Raw genomic sequence first — 23,491 nt, 5'->3', positions numbered from 1 at the left:
CCGGATATCACAAACGATGACAGCCACCTGTTTACACTGATGTGCAATATCGAAAAACCAAATCGGCACGCTCGGATGTTAAGCTCGGGTGGCTTTATTTCAACTCGCTCCATTGCGGTTCATTTCAGTTCAGTTCAGTTCAGTTCAGTTCAGTTCATTTTCGGTTCTTATCTTTGCTTCGTCTCGGGAAGGGCTGCTCTGGGCCAGTGCCAGTGCCAGTTCTCCTCCCCCAGCTTGGCGGTTATCGGCATACAGAATGAGGTGGGCGATGGTGATGGGCTGGAGAGCGGTTTCTAGACCCGCTTGCTCTTGGGGGTCGATGTGTGAGCGAGTCGGTGGAGAAAAGTGCCGAGCGAGTACACGACGACCAGAGTGCATCCGGCCAGAGCACAGGCGACGATGCGCTGCTGCAAATTGAACTTGCCGAGTATCGGATACGCCTTGGATTCGACCCAAGCAGGAACAGAGTTAGGGAAACCCGGCGGGCGCTCTCATAATGAGCTCATGGCCACAGCCATATGACTGTCAGCGTCTGTGCAGCACTCACCCAGAACCCGTTTCGATGGTGGCAGATGTGGATCCAGACCGTATACGCAGCAGTGAAGGCAAAGATCTGGATAATATGGAGGTAGCTGAAGCGAAAGCTCTTGGCAAAGAAGGCAAAGTCGGCGAGCAGCACGATCGTCACCAGGAGGTGCTGCGACAGGTCCAGGGTAATCGGCGGGCTGAACAAGAGTAAGGAGATGTCAGGATCGGGCACGCTGGCTTTCGAAGCAGACGATGCTGACTATTCAGATCAGCGCCAAAGTCTCGACTCACGCCGGCACATTGGGCGTCCGAAGCAATCGGGGGTCCAGGAACAAAAGGATGTAGTAGGAAAGCGTCACGAACGACGATAGCGGGAAAGCCAGTGCCAACAGCGAAATCCGGAGTCGTCGCAGGCGCCCTGGAGGTCGATTGGGTTCAAAAGGAGGAAATTCATCTGGATGAGCACGCAGCATGGTTCCGGCTATGAGCAGAGCTGCCGATGTTCAAATCGAAAGCTGGGTCTCACCGTTGGTCGAGAGGAAGCTGATGATTCCCGCGAGCAGCGACAGGGTCGAGATGAGCAGCGCCTGGATGGTCAAGAACTACGTGTCCAGCCAGAGGCACACGACAGGGGGTCCGTCATGTCCAATCGGAATGAAGTTTTAGAAAACGAAGGTCGGATGAGGGTTTACTGCTGGTGTGCATGTTGACGTCGCTGGGGACAGGGTTCTGGATCAACACAGGGCAATGAATTGCGGGGTAGGCTGATCGGCGCGCCGCATGTATCTGATCAACTGCCATCAAGGCGTGGGCAAGAGAGCGTGGTGCTGCACCTGGAAATGGCGGCCGTAGGATTTGAAGATGATTTCCTGTGCGGCATTCAGCTGGAAGACGGTGATGCTCATGCCATAGAGGGCAAAGATGAGGCCGGTGGAGAGGACGGCGAGCTGATTCATTAGTAGTATAGGGGTATATCAGTGACTATACCGTTTTTGCGGGATGATAGAGATGGGGAAAACGGTATAGCTGGTTAACCTAAGGGAAGAGGGGGTAGACGAGGGGTAGGGGTAGACGCGGGGTGGGGGCTGTGGAGGACGGTAGGGTTGGCGTAACCTGAAGGAAGAGGGGTAGTCGGAGGGTAGGGTGTATTCGGTGTATTCGGTATATTCGGTGTATTTGGTGTAGTTGGTTGGGTTGGGGTATGTGGGGTAGTTGGGGTAGTTGGGCTTTATTGGTGTCGTTGGAGTGGTCGGGGTATTTGGGGTATTGGGTGCGGGTTTAGGTTAACTTAGGTTAGGTTAGGTTAGGTTAGGTTAGGGTTGTGAGGGCGGGTTGGCGTGGGAGTCGGGTTTGGTGGGGTACTTGGGAGTAGTCGGGGTAGTCGTGGGAATTGGAGTACTTGGGGTACTTGGGGTACTTGGGGTACTTGGGGTACTTGGGGTGTCGTCGGGGTAGGCGGGGTTCTTCGGGTGAGAGTGGGTTTGCTGATGGAGGCGGGGATGCTGCTGCTTTTTATGTTGCTGAGGGAGACGGTGGTGTGGCTTGGTTTTCGGGTGCGCAGTGTGGCGGATTACATATCTGGGGTATTTTGGGTATCTGGGCTATCTGGGTGTTCGTTGGGTCGGGTGGTTTGGTTGGGTTGGTTGGGTTGATGGATCTCGCGTATTCGTGTGGCCGTTGGTGCTGGGGCTTGGTGGTATCCCTGGTTGCGATGCGCGGGTGGAGAGACTTGCGTTTTGGGTGGTTCGATGCAGGGGCTGGGTTTTGCGTTGTCTCTGTGTTCGCTACAGGCTTGTGGGTTTCCTGCAGTGTTATGGCGAGACTGGGCTCATTGTGTGTCCAGGTAGGCAGCCCTGGTGGTGTGTGTGTGTGTGTGTGTGTGTGTGTGTGTGTGTGGTAGGAATCTCGGCGGAATCTTTCTCATATGAAAAGGAATCTTTCCGGAATCTTTTATTATGTGTTTCATATCAAATGGGAATCTCTGGGGTACAGTCAAACCAGAAAGAAACGGGACAGTCACTTCCTGGCATCAGCGACACAGGTCTGCTGATCCGTAGACCCCAGTGGGCAGGTCGTGCGATTGTTTCCCGTCCTGGTTGGCAATCACTTTGTTTTGGGTGGGTCCGGAAGCACAGTCTTGAATACACTCGGTCGATCTCCTGTGGCGATGATCGACTGGCATACCGAGATCATGTTCCTGGCTGCATTGATGTCTCGATCCCACAGCGTATGGCAGCTTGTACAGCTCCGTACAAAGTGTGGTTTCTCGATATCAAGATACTCGGGTGACTCGAGTCGCTTGGCTTCCCGACAATGTGAGCACACCTGGGATGTGTTGAACTCGTTCACCGAGCACACATGGATCTTGGAGACGGATGGGTCTGGTGGGCGTCTCTGGTGATGGTGGAATTGCTCAAAGTACTTGGCAAACCTGAGTCTCCTGGGACTGGAGGCATATCCCTTCCCCTGTTTCCAGGATGCATTCCCAAAGGCAATCACCACTTCGGTCTCCCTTGCTGCCTGGTCGATGACTCGCTTGCACATCTCGTGGACGGTGCGCTGTCGCTTGCTGTGGAGATCGAGTCGCTTGAATCGCCGTCGCCGGGTCAGGTTGAAGTACAGCTGTTTGTCCAGCATGTCTCCATCGAACACATGGCGAATGTATCGCAGGAAGGGGGCCACCCCGGGGATCTTGGGACTTGGTGTGGTGCTCATCCATTCCTGCAGATCAAGGGCCTTGTGGGTGCTCTGGATCCACTTGGTCGCCTGACTGGTGCCAGTTCGATGCTGGTACTCCTTGTTGGAGAACGACACGATCTTCTCGTTGGCGCGCTGTGCCTTGGTCACCTTGACACCGTCTTGCTCCTGGATGGATGGTTGACCGGGTGCTCGATTGACAGCGGTGAAGATGGATCCCACTCCAGGGTCGATCCCGATCCATGTGGTCCGAGAGTCGTCAATGGGACCGACCCTGGTCTGGATCTTCTGCTCGGGAGTGAGTGTGTTCACCTTGGTCTTGGGTACCGGCTTGGCATCGGGGCCCTTCTTCTCCAGGATCTTATATCTGAGTGTGGTGATCGAGCACCCGACCCCATCGGTGCTGATCTCGCAACCAAAGAGCTGCTTCCCCTCTTTCCTGACACCAAAGAGTCTCGACTCCAGTTTGAAGGTCCTTCGCCAGAAGATCTCTTGTTTTGTGGTGCCATTGACCTTGGTCTTCAGGTCGTTCCACTTGAAACCAGTACCCTTCTGGGAACCAAGGAACTCCCACAATGCTTTGGTGTCGAGCTTGACATACTTGGCTCTGGCATCGCAGAGCGGGACCAAGGTGCACTGTGCTCGAGGGACGTTGTGTCGTTTCCTGGTCTGAGCAAGTCGGTCAGTCAATCGCTTGATTCGCTTCGTGTTGACGGTGACCTGCTTCTCCACCTCCTCGTGCCGTTTGTGGAGTGCGTTGTATTGATCCGACTGCCTTCGTTCGATAGCGCGACACATCTCCTCGTTCAGTCGTCCACACTCTCCTTTCAGATCATCGGTATCCCTCACGAGCCTGGGGATGATTCTGTTTCGAATGGTCGCCACGAACAGTGTCTCCTTTCGGTGGGTCAGCCGAGAGACTTCACTGGCCAATACTGGTACGACTTTGTACAGGTCCTGTTGGCTTGTGTAGCGAAAGATGTAGAGCTGGTCGGCATGGTGGGCGAAGGATTTCCTCAGATCACCGAGGAGTGTATCGGAGAGGGGATTCTCCATCAGCTTCATACACTCATCGACGTGTGTATGTCGCTTGACATCCTTGGGAGCAATCAGGGCCAGATTGCAGAATCGGCGTAGAAGGGACCAATATCGATCGAGAATGTGGGTCTCGCAGTTGACTGCATAGGTCTTGACAGCCAATGTGAGGATCTGTGACCCAGTGCCCTTTGGGAGGATTACAGGAGGTAGGGCACACGATCCACTCCATGTACTTCGATACAGCTCATAGGTGTCGAGGAGGTGCTTGTCTTCTTGGATCGTGCCATTCTTGACATCTGTAGCTCCGGTATGCACCATGTTGAAACACTTTCGAACGAACGAAGGGTCACTCGACGACACAGTGGGGATGGTGATGCCCTCGTCCAAGCATCGCCTGAGATGCAGCTCCAGGAGCCGAGATGCTTCGTACTGCACATGGGTCATGGCCCGGACAGTCTCCTCAATCTTGTCGTGCAAGGCGCCGTTCTTGATGATGGCGTCAAGAGTGCACTTGATGATCGAGTACTCGGCCTTGGCATACTCGTTTGGACCACAGTCGGGCTCGGTAGAGCTCCAGAGGGGGTTCTTTTTTGAACACAACGAGCTGCTGCTTCTGGCATGACCCTCTTCCCCACATGTGGTACATACAGTGACTTTTGGTGCAGGCGTCTCGACCACGAGGGCCGGAACGGCGATGTCTTCACTGGACTCGTCTGGAGGGGGTGCTTGGCAAACGGCGCCAAAGGCAGACGCCGAGTCAGAAGGGGGGCCCAACTCGGTTCGGGCCTTGCATTTCTTGGTGAATGGCTTGACGTGGTTGGTCAATCCACAGGCACGACATGATTTGATGACGGGTTTCTTGTCAGCAGGTGCGTCACTGGGTTGTCCAGGATCTGGATTTGGGTCAGGCGGGGATTTTTTCTTGCGGGGAGCCATCTGTCGCGATTTCGACACCCCGTTGATTCTACCTATAGGCAAGAAAAAACCAAGGGTGATTTTGACGCACTTTTCGATGGTATGATTCACGCCCAGAAACGCATCGCGCGCTCAATCAGCCGTGGGAAGACATCTGGAAGCACCCTCCGCACGGCGGACTCGAACAGGGTCACCATCCCGATCTTGAACCCCTCAGACGCATTCAGCGCTGCTGCCTTCCTGTACTGATGCTTCACAATCCCAAAGAAGTTCTCGATGGGATTGAAGTCGGGCGAGGCAGGTGGGGTGAAGATCACTGACCATCCTCGGTGCTCGATGCAGTCCAGGACAGCCCTTGTCTTGTGCATGCTGACATTGTCCATCACAATCACAGAGTCGTCTGGGAAGGTCGCTCGCTCAAAGAACTCGACCATCGAGTGTGTCTTGAATGATGTGGGGATGTACATGCGATGCAGCACACCAGAGTGATTGATGGCAAATGCAGCCGAGACAGACTTGTGTTTCATGTGATTGCGCTGGCGAAGCGGAGCACCCTTCGGCGAGTATCCGTAGAGAGGGAAAATGGATTTCCTGATCCCTGTCTCATCGACAAAAACGAATCGCCGCAGGTCGATGGAGCGGACCTGGTCCCTGAACTGTGCCACTCGCTCATCCAGTCGCTTGGACTTGTAGAGGTGTGTTGCCCTCTTGTGTGAGAGACCTGCTCGGTGGATGGCAGTGTGGCAGAGTGAGAGTGATACTTTCCTCTGGAGGATGGACTCGAGCTTGCATCGCAACACAGGACCAGTCTGGAACGGGTCCTGTTCAATCAGGGTGCGAATGACTGGACATGCCTGCTCGAAGAAAGTGGATCTGCGAGCTGGGACCCGGGATGGGTCATCCAGCTTGCATCCTCGGTGCCATCGATGGATGGTGCTCTTGGATACACTGAATATGGAGGCGACCTTACGCAGGCTATGGATGAGGGCGTAGCATCGCAATGCGGCGGTGCGAAAGTCGGATGTGTGGCGAATGGTCATGGCCAGCGCGCGATGGTTTTGGGTAACAAAATATTCGATCAATGGTCAAAACCTGGGTGTCCCGTTTTTTATTGGATTGGCTGTAAAGTCCTCCCCGGGGAGCCAAATACAAAATGACAAAATGACAAACCGATGTCGTGGCCAATGCGTTGTGACGGGGTTAGGGGTTTTTGTCGTTTTGTCATTTTGTCGTTTTGTTTTTGCCCTCCCTAGGCTCGACTTTGGGTCTATAGATTCCTATTTGATATGAAATACACAATAAAAGATTCCTAAAAGATTCCTATTCATATATAAAAAGATTCCGAGGAGATTCCGTTCGCGTGTGTTGGAGGGCAGCCATGGTCTGGGCCATGGGTGATGGTGGGTTGGGGGTATGCCCCGGTCGCCATACGCGAGTGGCGAGACTAGCATTTTGGGTGGTTCGATGCAGGGGCTGGGTTTTGGGTTGTCTCTGTGTTCGCTACAAGCTTGTGGGTTTCCTGCAGTGGTATGGCGAGACCATGCTTCTCGCCGGCGTTCGTCGGCTCTTGCTGTGTCCAGGTATCCAGCGCAGCCAGGCGATGCTCCGCTTTCCGTTTTCCATCTATGGAAGTCTGGTGGTTGTCGTTCGAGCGAGCAGCAAGCGAAGCCCGCATTGGTGTTGCTGTGATTCACCCCCATCTGTGTGTTTGTGTTGTCTGTAACCCCTTCATGGTTGGTCCTCGGCTGTTTCGGGCTGTTTCGGGGTGTTGTTTTGCTCCGTAAGTATGTAATCGGGCTGTCTATTATTGAAAAATGCCCTGTTTTCAAAACACCCGAAAAACACATTTTGTTTCTGAATCAAAATTTTGTTTTGCTATGCAAGGACAGCCCCAGGAAAATCTATAATAGACACCCCGGCTACACAAACAATGCGTTTGCAGCTCTATCTCACCTGAGTGAACAGCCCTCAACATCCCATTGGCCGGCTTGGCGCGTTTGTGTCACTCAGCCGTGTGGCGGTGCATGGTGGTGTGTGTGTGTTGGTTGGCTTGTGGGCCGCCCACGCTCTCTGTGGTGGCGATTTGCTTACTGCCATTTGGGGTTACACAAGGTATACCCATTCCGATGCACCCGGTTCGATTCCTGCCCCCGCGTCGTTTGTTCTCCGTTGCGGCGCCGGGGATCGGGTGGTTAGCATGTCCCAGGTTGCAGGTTCGATTCTCATGGTTTCGCGCCCCAGCGCAAACATCCCGCATTCGTGCGGGCCATAGGTGCCGGGTGCTTGGTGGTATGCCCCAGTCGCAATGCGCGAGTGGCGAGATTCGCATTTTGGGTGGTTCGATGCAGGGGTGGTTGCGTTGTCTCTGACCGAGGCCCTTCGACGTGCGAGCATCACCACACCGCACAGCCAAAACGGAATATCGAGTTCAGGCGTGGGTGTGGTGGCCCTGCCGTCTCTCGGCGCTGGGTCGGTGGTGGGCGGATCGAGGCGTGCGCAGCATGGCCGGCGAGGTGACACATAAATCGCCCTAAACGTTTTTTCCTCTGTGATATCGTGGGCTGGCCTGGATGGGCGACGCACTTCTGCGCAGCAGCCACACACGGACAGGCAGCACTTGGTTTCATGGCTCTTTCCCGCTCCTTGGCCGCCCACATGAGTCCCATTTGCTGCACTGGTCGAAGCATGCCTCCATGCCGATGGAGAGGTGAGGATTGTGAGGATTGAAGTGGGATTTTCGTGAGGATTTTTTATTAGTAATATAGTGGGGCGATGAGGGTTTTGAGGATCTTTGGGTCTTTTTGACCATCCGGCCGGAATCTTGTTTGCTAGCGACCGGCGAGAGGTCAGGCCTCTCTTGTCGGCATGAGGCAAGCAATGACGTTGCTTACCAAATCATCTGCACTGCCACACACCTTCCGATACGGGCTCCACACATATCCACTCACCAGGCCAATACAGAAAGGCGTGCTTTCTTCCTCCCCCGGTCGCAAGCTAGCAAGATTCCGGCCGGATGGTCAAAAAGACCCAAAGATCCTCCAAACCCTCATCGCCCCACTATATTACTAATAAAAAATCCTCACGAAAATCCCACTTCAATCCTCACAATCCTCACCTCTCCATCGGCATGGAGGCATGCGGTGGTGAAGTGACCGGGAGGCCATGGAGGAGGCGTGACTGATGGAGACTCCCGGTTGTCTCCTCCTGCCCGTGCTACTGGGCAGGGCATCGGCGAGCCAGCGGGTTTGGCGTCTCGGTGATGTCGGAATATCCTGGGCTCGGTGCGGATTCGACTACCATCTCTCCTCCGGCGGAGATCGTTGGCGGTTGGGCGAGCTGGAGGTTCGCTCATGTTTCGCGTGCTCTGAGACACCGCTCCATCGTCATGGAGACGTGAGGAACTTGAGGATTGATGTGGGATTATCGTGAGGATCTTTATGGAGTGGCCATGGAGTGCCATGTGGGATAGAGCGGATTCCGGGGTCTTCGAAACCCTCTGCCGGTTTTCTTGTTACTTTGGGTGCATGGCATATATTTTGGTATTCTGGGTCTCAACCACAACCCATATACCCGCGCACATACACAGGGAAAGGTCGGATATCTTTGGACCCGATTGTCCAGCCAACACACTCCATGCTCGGCGGGTTACGCTGTATGTAGATGGTGTGTGAGAAACGATGTGTACCTGGGCCCCCCAATCACTGGCACTGCCTCCCCCGGCTTTGGAGAGAGTGCCATTTTGGGGGCCCAGCACAGCATTGATGCGTTTCCACGGGATCGCGAGAGGCTCAATCCCAGGAGGAGTCTTGGATGACTCGAAGATCACAGCGACGTCATCGAGCATGGCGGCCCCTCCAGGGAGGGCGGATGCACCAGTGTAGCTGTAGAAGCTCATTATTGAACTTGTCCGAAAAAGCCCTCCATGCCCCTACGATGCGCTTGGGTCGAAGTTGCGGCTGACAGCGCCAATAAACCCATCGAGTACGGGCATGAGGTCGTCGCTGAGTTGCTCGTCATCGTCGTCAATGGTCATTTGATCTGATGAGGTAGAATATCAGCAAACAACAACTCAAATTCCGGCAGAGGGTTTCGAAGGCCCCGGAACCCTCGGGATCCCACCTGGCACTCCATGGCCACTCCATAAAGATCCTCACGAAAATCCCACACAGATCCTCAAGTTCCTCACGTCTCCATGACGATGGAGTGCCGGGATCAAGCGTCTACTCACCGTAACCAACGGGGTTGTCGTTGTCGTCGTCGACCGGGCTGCGGGCTGCAAGCAAAGAAATGGGTGAGATCGGGGGAGTTGCGATCGGCTCAGAGGGGTGGCTGGAGTGGTGGGAATGCATCGTACCTGTCAGCATCCTGGGCAGAGGAGGAGGGCTCCGTTCTTCGAGATGAGGAGGAAACGCTCTTGCCCTGCCGGACCGGGCGTATTTGAGGGAAGGCGAGTCAATCCTGGCATCGGGGAGGAGGGAGTACGCAGGACGGAGGGAGGAGGGCGGAGGTTTGCGAGATGGCCGTGCTGGCCTCTCGTTGTCCGGCCTCGACCGGGATGGATGGCAGGGTCATGTGATCACGGCGTTCCTGGGGTGTGAATGGTCGATTGCCGCCGGATCTGTGGTCACGTGGATGATTCACGTGGTCTCGCGCCCCGGCGCAAAAATCGCGCATCCACCTGGGCCATAGGTGCTGGCGTCGTTGGGATCTTGGGCGACGCGCAGTCGTCTGGTCCGGTCATAGGTACTGCGTGGTTGGGGTGGTTTGGGTGGGTTGTTCTTGCGCTTCATCGCTGAAACGCGATCTGCGTCAGGATGGGCCAAACAAAGATCGCGTACCAGAGTTAGAGTGCAACAATGTCCAACGAGTTGACCGAGGTGTTCGTGGGCCTGAGCAGCGATATTCTGGATGATGGTGTCGTGCTCTTCCCAAATGACAGCATCCTGAACATCTCCATCAAGATGGCTGCCCTGGGCTCGCTTCCATCGATCACCCACATCCTCCGAGGCCTGGTTCCACACCAAGTCCTTCACGCCGAGCCCGATGCAACCAAGACCCACAAGATCTGGTTCTTTGATGGGCTCCTCTGGAAGCATGTGGATCTGGACTACGCCCTGACCAAGCTTCTCACTGATCCCCAGGGCGCCTTCCAGGGGTGGGTCGAAGTGGTTCGAGCAAGGTATGCCAGCTCGAACAAGCTCAAACATGCCAAGGAAGTGGTCAAGGAGATCAAGCACACTCTGGGAATCATCCCAGACATCATCAAAGACAGATACAGATTCGCCCTGGCGTTCCAGCACGAAAAAGTACAACATCGAGACCTTTGCCATCACCCACGCCAATGCATCGACCAACACCATCCTCTTCGCCAATGGGATTGTGCTGGAGCTGCCTGGCCTCAAGGCTCGTCGGGTCAATGCTGGTGACTGCTTCACCCACTCGCTTCCAGTCTCGTACGTGGTTGACGACTTTTATTGTGGCGTCGATGGCAAAGTCTACAAGCTGGAGGAGATAATTCGCTCGATGCTGGGCAAGAGCAGTGATAGAGAGTACCACTTGCTCTTGCGCTTCCTTGTCAACATGCCTCACCGCCAAATCTCGCACTTCCGAGTCAGCTCTCTTCTTGGTGGGGAACGACCAAAATCATGGCAAGCGCCTGCTCCTGCGTCTGATCCAGCATGCATTGGGCTCGCGCATCCTGAGCGTCCCAGGCAATAGGCTGGTCTCGCGGATCAACCCTCCCAGCGGTGCCCATGTCAAGGAGCTTGTGACCGAGGCCCTGGACGCTGGTGCCACCTGCATTCTGGGCGAAGGACTCAAGAGCTCGCAATTCATCGTCAAGACCAGCCATATACCCTACTCTCACATCAGTCACCTCAATCCAAATCGACCACCGAGCCATGGGGGATGTGCCTTTCGACATGGGGCGAATCAAGACGATCGTCAGTGTCGACTCGTGGCCCGGCTCGTTTCGCCTCGTGGGGGATGAGGTCTGCGCCAAGGAGAGCATCGTGATCAATCTGGCACAAAACATCACTGTCGATCCAGTGACCATGGCATCTGTGGAAGATGGTGGGTTCGACCAAGCTGTGATTCGCACTCTTGTTGCGTTACCTTGCTCCTGGCAGGGAGATGCCCGCCTGGATCTCCAAGGACTGAGTGCCAGGCCCTTCATGTCCTGCTTCGTGCGATTCGCTCGCGTGTGTTGGTCTTGCGTTTCGTACCAAACACTGCATCTTCGTCGTCCAGCCCAAAGGCACTCCCGTAATCAATAAATATCTCTTCTCCATTATGAATGTCCCGCAGTGCCTTCAGCACCACCCCGACTCCCCTGTCCTGGGCGAGCTTTGCGTTGACATCGTTGCCGTCTTCCGAGTGGTTGGCGAGCGTTCCGATTCCTCTCCGGCATGCACCATCTTCATAGCGTCCCGCGTTGAGCCCGATTCGGCGTTCAACGAGGTATGGGGCGTTGGTGTTCCCGTATCGGGTTCGCCTCTCTTGGCCAGGGATGGGCTGCCCATCGTACTCGATGATCCACTTGGCCTCTCTTGAACAGAACTGCATTCTCGAGCCTTTCGCGCTCATCGTCATCGTAGACGCTCGCGGGCACATGCTTGTATGCGAACAGCCCCTTTCCTGCGCCTGGGATGGTGGAGTCGTCGATGCGCAGGTTTTTCACCGTCGCCAGATGGGAGTAGCAGTATTTGACACCGATACAGGTCGTGCGTGTGCAGCGTCGACCATCGAGCTTGGTGGCCACACAGCGTTCACACCGCATCCGGCATTCCCATGAGTCGACATCATCACTCTCATAGTCAAAGTAATAGGACGTCTTTGGTGGCATTTCCAGTCGATCGCGTTGACTTGGGTGCTTGATCTCTGGCCCTGATTTTTTGCGTGTGTGGCGATGCCCTGTGCCTCAGGTTCGAATCCGCGCGAACCGTCTGAATCATGGCTCGATTCGGATCCAGCCTGATCACGTGGAGACGCACAAGGATTCGACCTGTCATTCACCCTTCGAAGCATCGCAGCCAAACACACATGCAGCGAACAGAGCGTGTACATGGATCAATGCATTTCTTTATTCAGTGAAGTCGTCGTCAGAGTCAGAAGTCAAGTCAAACGTCACACCATTGAGCTCGGGTGGAACAGTGAACACAGCAGGAAGCACAACAACATCATCCTCGGCATCCGAAGCGGTGCTGATGTCGTCCACAAGTTCGTCTTCAGAGTCAATGTCGTCGCGCCACTCAATTTCATCTTCGAAAAAATCATGGCACCGGGCATTTTTGAAGACATCCCTGCTTTCCTTGGCACTGAGAGGCTTGAATTGAGGGTGATCCACCAAGGCTTCGCTCTTGCGCGCGAGCAGGTCCACGACGTCTTCGGGGATGGAGATGGGAAATGGGGGGTTGGTGACGTGTTTCGAATGAAACTTGCAAACGGATGCCCAATGGGCGGGATGCTGAGTCGTTTGGGCGTTGAAGAGCAGCCTCCAAAACTTCATTTGCGTCCTGTCACAATCAAACGACTTGTAGATTGTGGCAAGGAGAGCGGTGGCGAATGGGTATCCGGCGACACTGGCAATCTTGAGGAGGGGGCGCACTGGAGTGTCATCGCTTGGGTGAATCGACATGTCACAAATCCGATTCAAATGCCCAATGCCCAAGAGGTAGATCGCGACAACGTCCCCGAGCTTGGCGGCCTTTTCGACGGACTTCGAAGTATGTCTTGATTTTGGATTGAGTCAGCTTGATCGTACCGTTGGAATTGATGACTCGGGTCATCATCAGGCGAGCAAAAACGGTCGCGGCGGTTGCTTGCTCGGCCTTTGTGTATGTTGTGGTGTCTTCGGGTGCGTCCATGATCCTCAAGAGCCATCGGTCGTCGAAACAGCTCGGGGACGGAGACGGATAGATCCTGGTAGAGACGGCGCTACTTCCTCGTCCAAAATCGTCGTTTGGACATCGAAACAGCCATTCTTGTTGACGAGGTAGTCTTCGTGGCTGTGGTAGATTTCCAACCCGGTGAAGCCGATCCAAAGGCGGTATTGAACCAACTTGGAGCCGCGGATGAGGGCTTCAAAGGTCTTGCAGGTTTGCTTGAGGCGGAGTATGGTGGGGATGTCCAGGAGCCAGAGGAAGGCTTCATTGGCCACGACGATTTCGGCTTGGGTCATAGGATTGACTCGGCGGATGGTGGCGACCTGGGTGACATGATCCGAGACGGGCTTGACCGTGGGGTACAAAACCGGAGAGGGCGGGTCATCATCGTGCTCGCGGACACATTGGCGCTTGGACGGGGACGTGGTGGACTCGACGAGAGATGCATTGGTGCGCTTCATAGTGAATGTAGAATGTAGATAGTAGAGAGTAGTGTGTAAGTCGTAGGAAAGCACTGGAGAGGGTGGGTGCGGTGAGGTGCGGTTGCGTCGGAGACGGAGGGAACCGGTGTCCTTTTATCATCGGGGGGTGCGTCCGCTGCCTGCGTGCGCATGGGACATGTCGATTGGCTGGGGTTTGTTTCAAAATCGATAGCGAGGCTTTCTCCTTGATGGACGCCCCAGAGAGAATCATATGGTGCAAAAAAAAGATAGGGTTTGCCATCCTCAGTGACAAATACCTTCATCCGATCCGTTTGGGGCAGCCCTCATGATGCATGCGGCTCCTTCGAGTGTCCCGTTCTTGTCTCCCATCACACCACTCGGGAGGATGCGGCGCAGCATGATTTTCTGCGGATCTTGTTCTCTGGCGACGACAAACACATCCCATGCCGTTTGGGGTAGTCCGCATGATGCATGCGGCTCCTTCGAGTGTCCCTGGCTTGTCGTCCAATGCACCACTCGAGAGGGTACTTGCTTTTTTTCCTTGCCGTTGGGTTTTTTCTCCTTGATGTGATTTGATTTGGGTGGAGACCACATACTCCGAGGCGCACGGAGGGTATCTGGCTGGCCGATGATAAATAGGCCGCTGTCTCCCGCATCGAAGTTCTCATCCCCACCAGTCTCTACTCGACTACGACCTACTTCACTACAAGCGACTACTCTCTACGACTTACTCCAGGTTCGTGCTCTCCCACGCACACTGTAGGATGCTGACATGATCCCAGTCACTGACACACCCACTTTCTATTCAGATACAGACATGTCTACTCCTTCCGCCTCTTCCGCTGCCCCTCTGCGCTCCCTCCGCTGCGCTGAAGTCCTCGAGGATGGCACTCGCTGCCCCGGCCGCGCTGTCCAGACCGGCCTCAAGTGCAATGTCCATTGTACCAAGCCTGGCTACAACCATCGCTGCCCCTATGCCACCGGCATGTCGGGTTACACTCTGCAGTGCTCCAAGTCCTGTATGGAGGGCTTTGACGGGTGCTTCCATCACCGCCGCTTCCCCGAAGCGGACTATGTGGGTCGCTGCACCCACATGACCAAGAAGTCCGACTTGAAGATCCGCTGTTCGTGCAAGTCGCTTCATGGTCGCAATGTTTGTGAGTGGCACGACCGGTATCCCACGCGCTCCTATCTGGAGGTGATGCAGGTGGATCGCAAGCCCGCCGCATTCGACGAGTCCGACTCGGACAACGAGCCCGGACCATCGACTCCTCGTCGCACCCCTATGAAGCGCACTACCCGCGCCCCCGAGGCCTTTTGGGATGCCGAGGATCACGACGAGCCTGCCTTTGTCTCCCCCGAGCAGAAGGCCGCCGATGCCAAGAAGGCCGAGGAACTCGCCAGGATCGTGAGTGCCCTCATGTCTGTCTCGGACAGAGGCGAGGCCATCGATACGGATGCCGTCAGCAAGGTGAGCCTCGGACCCGCAGCACCCAGTCCTGTCTTTCTCGCTCTCAATCGCGTCAATGTTCTCAACTGGCTTCTCTGCACCCCAAAGATCATTGCTGGCGTCATGAGTGAACGCTCCCCCAGAGAGCGTCGCACCTTCACTCCCACACCCAAGGCCTCCAAGGGCACCAAGATCAAGGCTGAGCGTGGTTGAATGGGTGGATGGATGTATTGTTTGCCTGCAGAGTCATGAATACATTCGCGCTGCGCCACTCGTCGACAATGGACATGGGTCATGGTGGTGTTTGGCGACCAGGACGGGGGGGATGATCTCCATGGTTTCAAAACCGTTACTGCGAAATCGCAGGCATGTCCACTCACACTGATGCTCAACACGAGCGACTCACATTCTTCACCAGAGCCACCTGCACTCGGACAGCGGCGTATGGGCATGGTGCGATTGCATCGCTGCTCCGCCACACCAGGGAACCAAGTCCCTGGACGACAGGGACGTTTTGGCGGGATACTCCACTACTGCGCTGTCCGGGGCCACACAAAAGTCTTGCGCATCCCCAGTTCCCTCAGGCATTCCCTTGCCCTCGCATCCCGCAGTGCACCCGAACCAATGCCAGCCCCTCTCAGCCAGACCGTTCGTCCCGTCTTCCAGACCTTCGATTCCGCCGGTGTCGATGCGGTCCAGCAGCTCTTTCCGTTCCACCAAGTCGAGCATCTCGATGTCTCCGGTCTTGTGATCGTTCGCTCTGCCTGTGTGAGCACCACTGATCTGGCCAAGTTCGCTCAGCGCCTCTCCGATCACTTTGTCGTCCGCGTGTGTGTCCCGCTCCAGGCCGATCTCGATGGCGAGTTTCCCGATCGCCCGTGGGTCGTCCACTCGATCGAGGAGCGCAACGGCCTCGAGTTTGTCGAGTTTGCCCGTCCCGGCGACACCTTCAACTTTCCCGAGTACAAACGCAGCAACAGCGAGCTCCCCCAGACCCATGGGGCACCCTTCATTCCTGGCAGGCTGACCCACCACATTCCCGAGGCCGGTCTCGACCGTTTCCATCGCCAGTACCTCGCCAAGTACTTGCAGGGCTACCGTGTCTCCATGATCGAGCGCACCAGCGCTCTCTTCAATTTCTTCATGGATCTCGATGGCAGCCAGCTTGCATCCCAGCATGCCGATGGTGCCCATGGTCTCTACAAGGCCATGTATGACCATGTCAGCAGCACCATCAACGACGCCCCCATCGTCACCATGCGCACCACCCACGATGGCTCGAAGATCGCGGGCTGCCATTTCCATTGGCCCAATCTGCAGATCACTCCCGACAATGCCAAGCACGTGATCGATCGCCTCAAGGCTGGTGCTCCTTCCTCTGTCCCCGACACCTTCTTTGACTCGAGCGTCTATCGTTCGGGTCTGCGTATGTTGCATTCCTGGAAGCAGCGCAAGGAGTCCGACACCAGCTTCAACGAGCATTACCACATTGCCCAATGGGACTACGCTGATCACCAATGGGTCAGACGTCCCGGTGCCGCCTTCACCGTTGCCGACCTCAACGCATTCTCCATCCGTCTCGGAACCGATGGCAGCGACTCTGTCCCTGTCGATCTCGCTGGTGACGGCGATGATATCAGTGTCGACGGCGACTGCGCATCCAGCGCACCCGTCGATATCCCAGCCGACCTTCGCGGCGATCTGGTCGAGTTCGTATTCGGCAATTTTGATATTCCCGACCGCGACCAGATCCGAGTCGATGCGGCCAAGATCTACCGCAACCCGGTCAATCCCTTCCTGTATATCCCCCTCTCTCATCGGCTTTGCTACTTCAAGCTCGACCACCATAAACGCTCCAGTAACACGCAGTACATCCGCTTCGATGCCGAGGGTGCTGCTCGCATGTGCTGGGATGTCGACTCGTGCAAGGGGCAGAAGCACAAGCCCGTCAAATTCACCAAGGTGCCCAAGGCCATCAAGGCATTCATGAAATCCCAGGGTCTCCTCAAGACCGAGCGTCAGCAAAAAAAGGATCAAGAGCTTGCAAAGATGTCCCAAGTCGCGTCGGAATCCGCCGCAATCCAGCCTAATCTCCTCACCACCCTCAATCCCGATGAGCGCTTCGATATCCCGACCGATGGGATGCCCGAGCATGTCCAGTGCGTCTTCTTCTCCCGCCGCCTCGAGATGGATGCCATCCAGGCTGTGTATTACCATCAGAAGGCCATCCACGCCGAGTTCTCCCAGACCCTCTGCCCTCACTGTGGCAAGCGCGCGATCGATCCCAGCTTGGTCACCGTCGCCATTCGCAAATCCGGTATTACCGCCGGCAAGATCGATTGCTGTGCCGAGAAGCCCTTTGCGATCCAGCCTCTTCAGTCGTCCGAGTTCGAGTCCGTCAGTGCCTGGATCGCCGGCAGCTTCGACGACGACACCCGTTTCCAATCGATTGTGCGTCAATTCGCCGCTGTCGACATCGACGATGGGGTGCGTCAGGCCGCCCACGAGTATCTTGGGGTTCGTCATGAGGCCGTGGAGCAGTGTCAATTCACCATGAAGGGTGCCAAAGCCGTCGTCCATACCTCGTGTCGCCTCTGCAACGGCCGCTCCGTCGAGTTCTACATCGACACCAACACCCTGGCAGCGACCTACTGCACCGAGTGCCACCAGTTCGTCCCCAAGCAGCCATTGCCTCTCAGCAACATGCTCACCGAGAGCTTCAAGCAGGCCCTCGGCGAGATGCGCCGCGCCTTTCCCAACGAGAGCCATTTCCCCCCTGGTACGACTATGGCCATCCAAGTCAACTTCAATGGCGATATCCACCTCAATACCAACACCACGGTCAACGCCGTTGTTCACAATGGAAACCTCGCCACCCAGAGCTACACGAATGCCGAAGTCGCCTATTTTGACGACATGTACGAAGATGGGGACCAGATTCTCAACCTGATCGACAATCTCGACTGCCTTGACGATGGCTACGAGCCATTTCCCGGTGACCCCATTCGCTGTGATCTTCTCAAGCGCACTCTCTATGGCACCCCTGATGACATTGTCAAGTACCTTGCCCACACCTATCGCCATCTGGTCCATACGTCGACACTGAACGACGACTTTACTTATTTGTTCAACGGGAAGTACTGGGTCAAAGACACCATCAACACATTCCTCAACGGTGTCATGACCCACAATGAGAAGGTCAAGAACTGCTTCAAGCGCGACCTAATTTCCATGAATAATTACTACGTCGCCAACCGAGATCGGTACCCTCACTGCGAAGTCACCCTCAAGGCCATCTTCAATCTTTCACGGGTGCTTGGTACACCGAATTTGATCAACAGCCTCAATCGCATGGCATACACGGCCTTTGGGAAGGACTTTGTCCAGTTTTTCGAGTCCTTGGACACCCGCAACGATATCATCACATTCAAGTGTGGCACCGTCTTGGACCTGACCACCCTCAAAACCCGCCGTGCCCGAGCCGATGATCGATGCAGCTTGTACATCAAGCTCAACTACAACGAACAAGCTGTAACGTCCACTACTGGGACGTTGGGGCAAGACGGGGAGGGAGGGGGTACAAGACAAGACAGGACAGGGCAGAACAGGGCGGTGCTAGGCTACTCTAGCGGACGGGTGAGCTCGGGAAGCACTTACGTTTATTCACGATAAAACCGAACTCCAGACAAACGGGGGGAACGGGGGCAACCCGCAGGTATACCCTGCGGTGGCCTGCCTGCGGTGCGTGAAAACGCAAAGCGCAGCACAGGTCACGACCCACTGCGCCGCGCAGTACGCGCAGTACGCGCAGCACAGCGTCGGAGATACCATCTCCTACACTCCCACACTTAAGAAGGCTTCCTGCGAGGAGCCCTGCGTGTGCTCTTTATTTGGGGCTCCTCGAGGTGTTTACCGTATTTACTCAGCTCCTCGGGTGCATGGGACAAGTCCTCCAGTGTTTGCCATGTGTTGCCCGAGTGTGGGTAACCAACCCACTTGACATAAAACCGAAGTGACCCATCAGCCACTTTCTTGTGCCTCACGATCCTTTCGACTTCATATTCTTGAGTATAGTATTGTCCGAGGTCGTCTTCCAGTGGTGCGTCGTCCGGGACACCTTCGTCGGCGTCGGGGAACTGTGCTGGACTGCGGGTCGTGTGGCGACGCAGCTTGGACACATGGAAGACAGGATGGAGCTTGCTTCCAGGTGGCAAGTCCAACAGGTAGTTGAGGGGACTGGGTCGGGCCGCTATCTTGAACGGTCCTCGGTACTTGGGCAACAACTTCTTTGACTGGGCTTCGGGGACCTTGATGTTGTCGGCGTCCAGGTAGACAAGGTCTCCAACTTCAAAGGAGACATCCTGGTGTCGGCGGTCGTAGTACTTCGCCATCACTTGTTGCGCATCCGTGAGCGCGTCGGCGATCATCTTGTGTCGGACTTGATGATCTTTGACAAAGGCACTTGGTTTGGGAGGCAATCCAGCCGTGGACTCGGTCAGTGTCAAGGAGGTGGGAACATCAGGCTGGAATCCGTAGAGCGCCTCAAAGGGGCTCAAGCCAGTTGTGCTCGACTTGGCGGTGTTGTATGCAAACTCTGCATGACTCAGCTGTATGTCCCAGTCGTCTTGGCTGGTCGAGGCGTATGTCCTCAGGTATTGCTCGAGGGTGCGGATCGTCCGCTCGGACTGTCCATCCGTTTGTTGGTGGTGCGAGGTTGACATGTTCAGCTTGGTGCCGAGATGGTCGAACAGACTTGTCCAAAACAAGGAGGTGAATCGGGGGTCTCGATCACTGACGATGGACTTTGGGAGGCCGTGGTGCTTGAACACATGCTTGAAGAACAGCAGTGCAAGGTCAGGCGCGGAGCATGTCGTCTGGCACGGCACAAAGTGTGCCATCTTGCTGAACCTGTCGACAAAGACAGCGATTGCATCGTGGTCCAACTTGGTCGTCGGTAGATGCGTGATGAGATCCATGGACATGCTGGTCCAGGGGCGGTCGGGAACAGGCAGGGGTTGCAGCAATCCTTGCTCTCGGGTCGTGCGTGACTTGACCATCTTGCAGGTATGGCAGGACTCGATGTACTTCTCGACGGTGCGCTTCATTCCAGGCCAGTATGCGACTTTGGCCAGTCGGTCGTATGTCTTCTCGACTCCAAAGTGTCCAGCGAGGGGCGAGTCGTGGACCTCTTGGAGCAACTTGGTCTTCAACGACGGAATGTCCGGCACACAGACACGGCTGTCCTTCTTCAGGAGGAGCAGGCCATCACGCACTGTGTACTCGGATGATTCGTCGTCCTTGGGGAGCTTAGACACCTTTCGGAACAGTTCTCCGAACTGTTTGTCGTTGGCGATGTTGTCTCGGACAACATCCAGCATCGTGTTGTCGACACTGACAGTCGACTCGTACAGTGACGCCAATTGGTAGTCGGGGCGTCGGGACAGTGCGTCAGGCACCACATTGAGTTTGCCTTTCTGGTATACAACCTCGTAGTTGTACTCGGCGAGGAACTCCATCCATCGCGCTTGGCGTCGGCTCAGGTTCTTCTTGGTGTCGAGGTAACGCAGTGACTGGTGGTCCGTCACAATCTTGAAGGGCTTGGCGGTACCGTGGAGGTACACTCGGAACTTCTGCAGCGCGTAGATGATCGCAAGCTGCTCCTTCTCGTGCACGGGATAGTTGATCTCGTGTTGGGACAGTTTGCGCGACTCGAAGGCAACGGGCCTTCCCTCCTGCATCAAAACAGCTCCCACCGCAAAGTCGGAGGCGTCGGTGTGCACGGAGACATCCGTGTTCGGGTCGAACACAGCGAGGACAGGAGCGTTCGTCAAGGCGTGCTTGAGGGTCTCGAACGCTTGGCGTTGTGGGTGGTCCCACACGAAGGGGCACTCTTTGCGGAGTAGGTCCGTGAGTGGACCGGCAGTGCGCGCCAGATCGGGGATGAATCGGCGGTAGTAGTTGACGAGACCGAGAAACGACTGCACGTCAGAGACGCATGCGAGCGGCGGCCACTCGACCACAGACTTGACCTTGGCGGGGTCGACTTCGATTCCTCTTCCTGAGACAACGTGTCCCAGGAACGGGACTTGATTCTTGAAGAACTCACACTTGGACAGTTTGGCATACAACTTGTGCTCGCGTAGCTTGGCCAGCACGCGGGCGACATGACCTTCATGGGTCGCTTCATCCTTGCTGTACACAAGGATATCATCCAGGTACACGATGACAGAGTTGTCGAGCTCTTGGCGGAACACATCGTTCATCAGCTGCATGAACGTGGCAGGTGCGTTCGTCAATCCGAACGGCAGCACTAGGAACTCGTACAGTCCGTAGCGAGTCCTGAAGGCGGTCTTGTGGACATCATCCTCGTGGATGCGGATCTGATGGTAGCCTGAGCGGAGGTCAATCTTGCTAAAGACCTTTGCTCCACTCAGACGATCCATCAACTCGTCGATCCTTGGCAACGGGTAGGTGTTCTTGATGGTCTGTTTGTTTAGTGCGCGATAGTCGACGCACATCCTGAGATCACCTTCTTTCTTCTTGACAAAGAGCACTGGTGCACCATACGGTGACTGGCTCGGGCGGATGAACCCATGGGCGAGGAGGTCATCCAACTGGCGCTTGAGTTCGTCCATCTCCGTCAGCGACAGTTGGTACGTCGGTCTTGACGGAGGCGACGAGCCTGGTTCGATGTCGATGCGATGATCGACGGTGCGTTGGGGTGGCAGGCATTGTGGCAACTGGTCGGGGAATACGTCCTTGTACTCGTCGAGCAGCTTGGTCACCACAGGCGGGGGACCGGGACCGGCTTGGTCGGTGTCGTCGACCTCACGCACGACACAGAGGAACGACGTGTCCTTCTTGATCAGCCTCTTGAATTGCATGGCTGAGAGGAGAGGTGGCATGTTGGGTGAGGCCATGCCCTGCAGGACAATGTCAGGGCCAACACGGACAGTGCGGCCTTTCCAGTCGACGACTGGAGTCGGCTCGGCACGAGCAAGCCAGCTCATGCCGAGGATGGCATCGAACTTGGTGTCGATCACTTGGAACAACAGGACAGGATGGTACTTGGGATGGAGGGCCACTCGCAGGACCACTTGGTGTGTGCACTGCTGCACACGATCGTCTGCAAGCGCCACACTCATCGGCGACTTCTTCTTGGTTGCATGTATGTTGAGCTCCTGGAGCAAGCGTCTGCTGACAAAGTTGCAGCTTGCTCCAGAGTCCACCATCATTCGGACGGTGTGACCTTGGACGGTGGCAGGGAGGTACAGCAGGGACTCTTCATGGTCCTCCTGCACAGCCTCCTGCACCATGACTTGACTTGGGGGAACGGGCGACACTTGGTCTTGGTTGGCTTCATCACGGCCACTCGGACATTTTGGATAGGGTTCGGCCATTGCGGGGGCCTGCGGCGTCAGCACGCCATTGCACACGACGTCCACGGCTTGCGGACACATGTCGGAAGCATCCGACACACACGACTTGACAGGGGTGAGGGCACAGGCGGTCCTGTCCCTCAAGGGTTCTTGATTTTCTTTTTTGTTTTGGTTTTCAATTTTGGTTTTCTCTTCACGTTCGTGGAGAGGCAGGCGGCTTGCGCCACCATGCACCTCTCGCACGACGCACAACACTTGGTTTGTTTCTCCTTCGGGGGAGGGGGCGAGGTGAACTTCCTCTGGAGACGCGTGGACTGCATTGAGCAATCCACGGCGTTGGTCTCCTACTAGGGCTCCAGAGCCACCTAGTAGGGTCGGCCGTTTCCCGACTTCATGGGGCACTCCTTGGCCTGGTGTCCCGGTCGGTGACAGAAGAAGCAGGAACCATGGCGGAGGTCCTCCTGCTTCTGTCTGTCCTTGGGGGAGACAGTGGCAGCTTGCTGGAACCGGGAGCGGGGAGGGCCACGAGCCTCCATGGCGTTGACGTCAACGTCCATGGGCTCAGGCATGGGTCTTGCGGGCGGGGCCGGGCGAGGCGGACGGGCTGGGACGTGATGAGACCGATGGCCGCCTGCCAGCTGCGGGTAGAACTGGCGGCCATGGTACTGGACGTTGTCGAGGTTCTCGGCAACGTCCATCATCACGTCCAGGGACTTGCGGGCATCAGGGTTGCTGGCGATGTACTCTCTGATCTTGGGCTTGAGGCCCTTCTGGAAGAGGTACATCGCATCAGCAGAGCCCAGCTCCTCAATCTGGGAGGAGAGGTCTTCAAACTCCTCGATGTAGCGGGTCACAGAACCACGCTGCACGAGAGAGTATAGCTTGTCACGGGCAATGAGTTCAGCATTGGGGCTGCCGAAGCGGCGACGGAGGCGGTCCTTGAAGTCGTCAAACACACCTTCGCTCTGCTCGTCGAACCCTTGGCGGCGGTACCAACGGTACGCCTGGTCCTTTAAGCAGAGCTTGGCGGCGACGATGTGGTGGGTGGGGGCGACTTGGGCAGCATCGAGGTAGTCCTCGAGTTGCTGCAGCCAGTCCTCCACCGAGGAGGAGCGGCTCTTCCCAGTAAACACTGGGGCACGGAAGGTCTTGAGGAAG

The 23,491-nt window shown here is 56.0% G+C and overlaps 7 protein-coding genes across 7 annotated transcripts; 4 read left to right on the top strand and 3 right to left on the bottom strand.

The window, feature by feature from the left end:
• Nucleotides 1-71: 71 nt before the first annotated feature.
• On the bottom strand, nucleotides 72-1,696 carry BJ171DRAFT_499426 (FAR-17a/AIG1-like protein). Its single transcript, XM_053110459.1, has 5 exons — nucleotides 1,362-1,696; nucleotides 1,055-1,130; nucleotides 820-946; nucleotides 548-725; nucleotides 72-440 (listed from the first exon to the last, which is right to left on the bottom strand). The coding sequence occupies exons 1-5, from the start codon at nucleotides 1,482-1,484 to the stop codon at nucleotides 294-296; spliced, it is 651 nt and encodes a 216-aa protein (XP_052967792.1). The 5' UTR covers nucleotides 1,485-1,696; the 3' UTR covers nucleotides 72-293.
• Nucleotides 1,697-6,324: 4,628 nt separating this feature from the next.
• On the bottom strand, nucleotides 6,325-7,280 carry BJ171DRAFT_499402 (uncharacterized protein). The gene has a single exon (XM_053110458.1). The coding sequence runs from the start codon at nucleotides 7,023-7,025 to the stop codon at nucleotides 6,456-6,458; it is 570 nt and encodes a 189-aa protein (XP_052967791.1). The 5' UTR covers nucleotides 7,026-7,280; the 3' UTR covers nucleotides 6,325-6,455.
• BJ171DRAFT_50783 (uncharacterized protein) lies at nucleotides 7,132-8,406 on the top strand. The gene is made up of 3 exons (XM_053111248.1): nucleotides 7,132-7,467; nucleotides 7,775-7,885; nucleotides 8,130-8,406. The coding sequence occupies exons 1-3, from the start codon at nucleotides 7,203-7,205 to the stop codon at nucleotides 8,174-8,176; spliced, it is 423 nt and encodes a 140-aa protein (XP_052967790.1). The 5' UTR covers nucleotides 7,132-7,202; the 3' UTR covers nucleotides 8,177-8,406.
• A 1,568-nt stretch (nucleotides 8,407-9,974) lies between these two features.
• Nucleotides 9,975-11,054, top strand: BJ171DRAFT_50755 (uncharacterized protein). Its single transcript, XM_053111226.1, has 2 exons — nucleotides 9,975-10,460; nucleotides 10,567-11,054. The coding sequence occupies exons 1-2, from the start codon at nucleotides 10,035-10,037 to the stop codon at nucleotides 10,894-10,896; spliced, it is 756 nt and encodes a 251-aa protein (XP_052967789.1). The 5' UTR covers nucleotides 9,975-10,034; the 3' UTR covers nucleotides 10,897-11,054.
• A 1,256-nt stretch (nucleotides 11,055-12,310) lies between these two features.
• Nucleotides 12,311-14,042, top strand: BJ171DRAFT_499395 (uncharacterized protein). Its single transcript, XM_053110457.1, has 5 exons — nucleotides 12,311-12,865; nucleotides 12,930-13,101; nucleotides 13,155-13,511; nucleotides 13,775-13,833; nucleotides 13,962-14,042. The coding sequence occupies exons 1-4, from the start codon at nucleotides 12,452-12,454 to the stop codon at nucleotides 13,831-13,833; spliced, it is 1,002 nt and encodes a 333-aa protein (XP_052967788.1). The 5' UTR covers nucleotides 12,311-12,451; the 3' UTR covers nucleotides 13,962-14,042.
• Nucleotides 13,948-15,246, top strand: BJ171DRAFT_613675 (uncharacterized protein; the record flags this gene model as incomplete). The annotated part of the gene is made up of 3 exons (XM_053115301.1): nucleotides 13,948-14,028; nucleotides 14,144-14,240; nucleotides 14,380-15,246. 3 exons carry the CDS (start codon nucleotides 13,948-13,950, stop codon nucleotides 15,165-15,167), a joined length of 966 nt encoding a protein of 321 aa, XP_052967787.1. The 3' UTR covers nucleotides 15,168-15,246.
• Nucleotides 15,247-15,730: 484 nt separating this feature from the next.
• Nucleotides 15,731-16,290, bottom strand: BJ171DRAFT_499385 (uncharacterized protein). The gene has a single exon (XM_053110456.1). The coding sequence runs from the start codon at nucleotides 15,989-15,991 to the stop codon at nucleotides 15,767-15,769; it is 225 nt and encodes a 74-aa protein (XP_052967786.1). The 5' UTR covers nucleotides 15,992-16,290; the 3' UTR covers nucleotides 15,731-15,766.
• Nucleotides 16,291-23,491: the final 7,201 nt, after the last annotated feature.

This window comes from Polychytrium aggregatum (assembly GCF_025602895.1).
Source record: "Polychytrium aggregatum strain JEL109 chromosome Unknown BJ171scaffold_13, whole genome shotgun sequence".
Lineage (NCBI taxonomy): Eukaryota > Fungi > Chytridiomycota > Chytridiomycetes > Polychytriales > Polychytrium > Polychytrium aggregatum.
The sequence above is the reverse complement of the archived record's forward strand: the minus strand, read 5'-3'. Positions and strand labels throughout refer to the sequence as shown.

Excerpts from the sequence above, each read along its gene's own strand:
- BJ171DRAFT_499426 (XM_053110459.1), bottom strand. The coding sequence starts at position 1,484 with ATGAATCAGCTCGCCGTCCTCTCCACCGGCCTCATCTTTGCCCTCTAT. Across the intron at positions 1,131-1,361 it reads CCTACGGCCGCCATTTCCAG|TTCTTGACCATCCAGGCGCT; the intron begins GTGCAGCACCAC and ends CTGGACACGTAG. Across the intron at positions 441-547 it reads ACCATCGAAACGGGTTCTGG|GCGTATCCGATACTCGGCAA; the intron begins GTGAGTGCTGCA and ends GTCGAATCCAAG.
- BJ171DRAFT_499402 (XM_053110458.1), bottom strand. The coding sequence starts at position 7,025 with ATGTGTTTTTCGGGTGTTTTGAAAACAGGGCATTTTTCAATAATAGAC.
- BJ171DRAFT_50783 (XM_053111248.1), top strand. The coding sequence starts at position 7,203 with ATGGTGGTGTGTGTGTGTTGGTTGGCTTGTGGGCCGCCCACGCTCTCT. Across the intron at positions 7,468-7,774 it reads TAGGTGCCGGGTGCTTGGTG|CCACACACGGACAGGCAGCA; the intron begins GTATGCCCCAGT and ends TCTGCGCAGCAG. Across the intron at positions 7,886-8,129 it reads GCCTCCATGCCGATGGAGAG|GCCAATACAGAAAGGCGTGC; the intron begins GTGAGGATTGTG and ends TCCACTCACCAG.
- BJ171DRAFT_50755 (XM_053111226.1), top strand. The coding sequence starts at position 10,035 with ATGTCCAACGAGTTGACCGAGGTGTTCGTGGGCCTGAGCAGCGATATT. Across the intron at positions 10,461-10,566 it reads TCAAAGACAGATACAGATTC|CTGCCTGGCCTCAAGGCTCG; the intron begins GCCCTGGCGTTC and ends ATTGTGCTGGAG.
- BJ171DRAFT_499395 (XM_053110457.1), top strand. The coding sequence starts at position 12,452 with ATGGCACCGGGCATTTTTGAAGACATCCCTGCTTTCCTTGGCACTGAG. Across the intron at positions 12,866-12,929 it reads AAGAGGTAGATCGCGACAAC|CTTGATCGTACCGTTGGAAT; the intron begins GTCCCCGAGCTT and ends GGATTGAGTCAG. Across the intron at positions 13,512-13,774 it reads ACTCGACGAGAGATGCATTG|GGTTTGCCATCCTCAGTGAC; the intron begins GTGCGCTTCATA and ends AAAAAAAGATAG.
- BJ171DRAFT_499385 (XM_053110456.1), bottom strand. The coding sequence starts at position 15,991 with ATGTGGTGGGTCAGCCTGCCAGGAATGAAGGGTGCCCCATGGGTCTGG.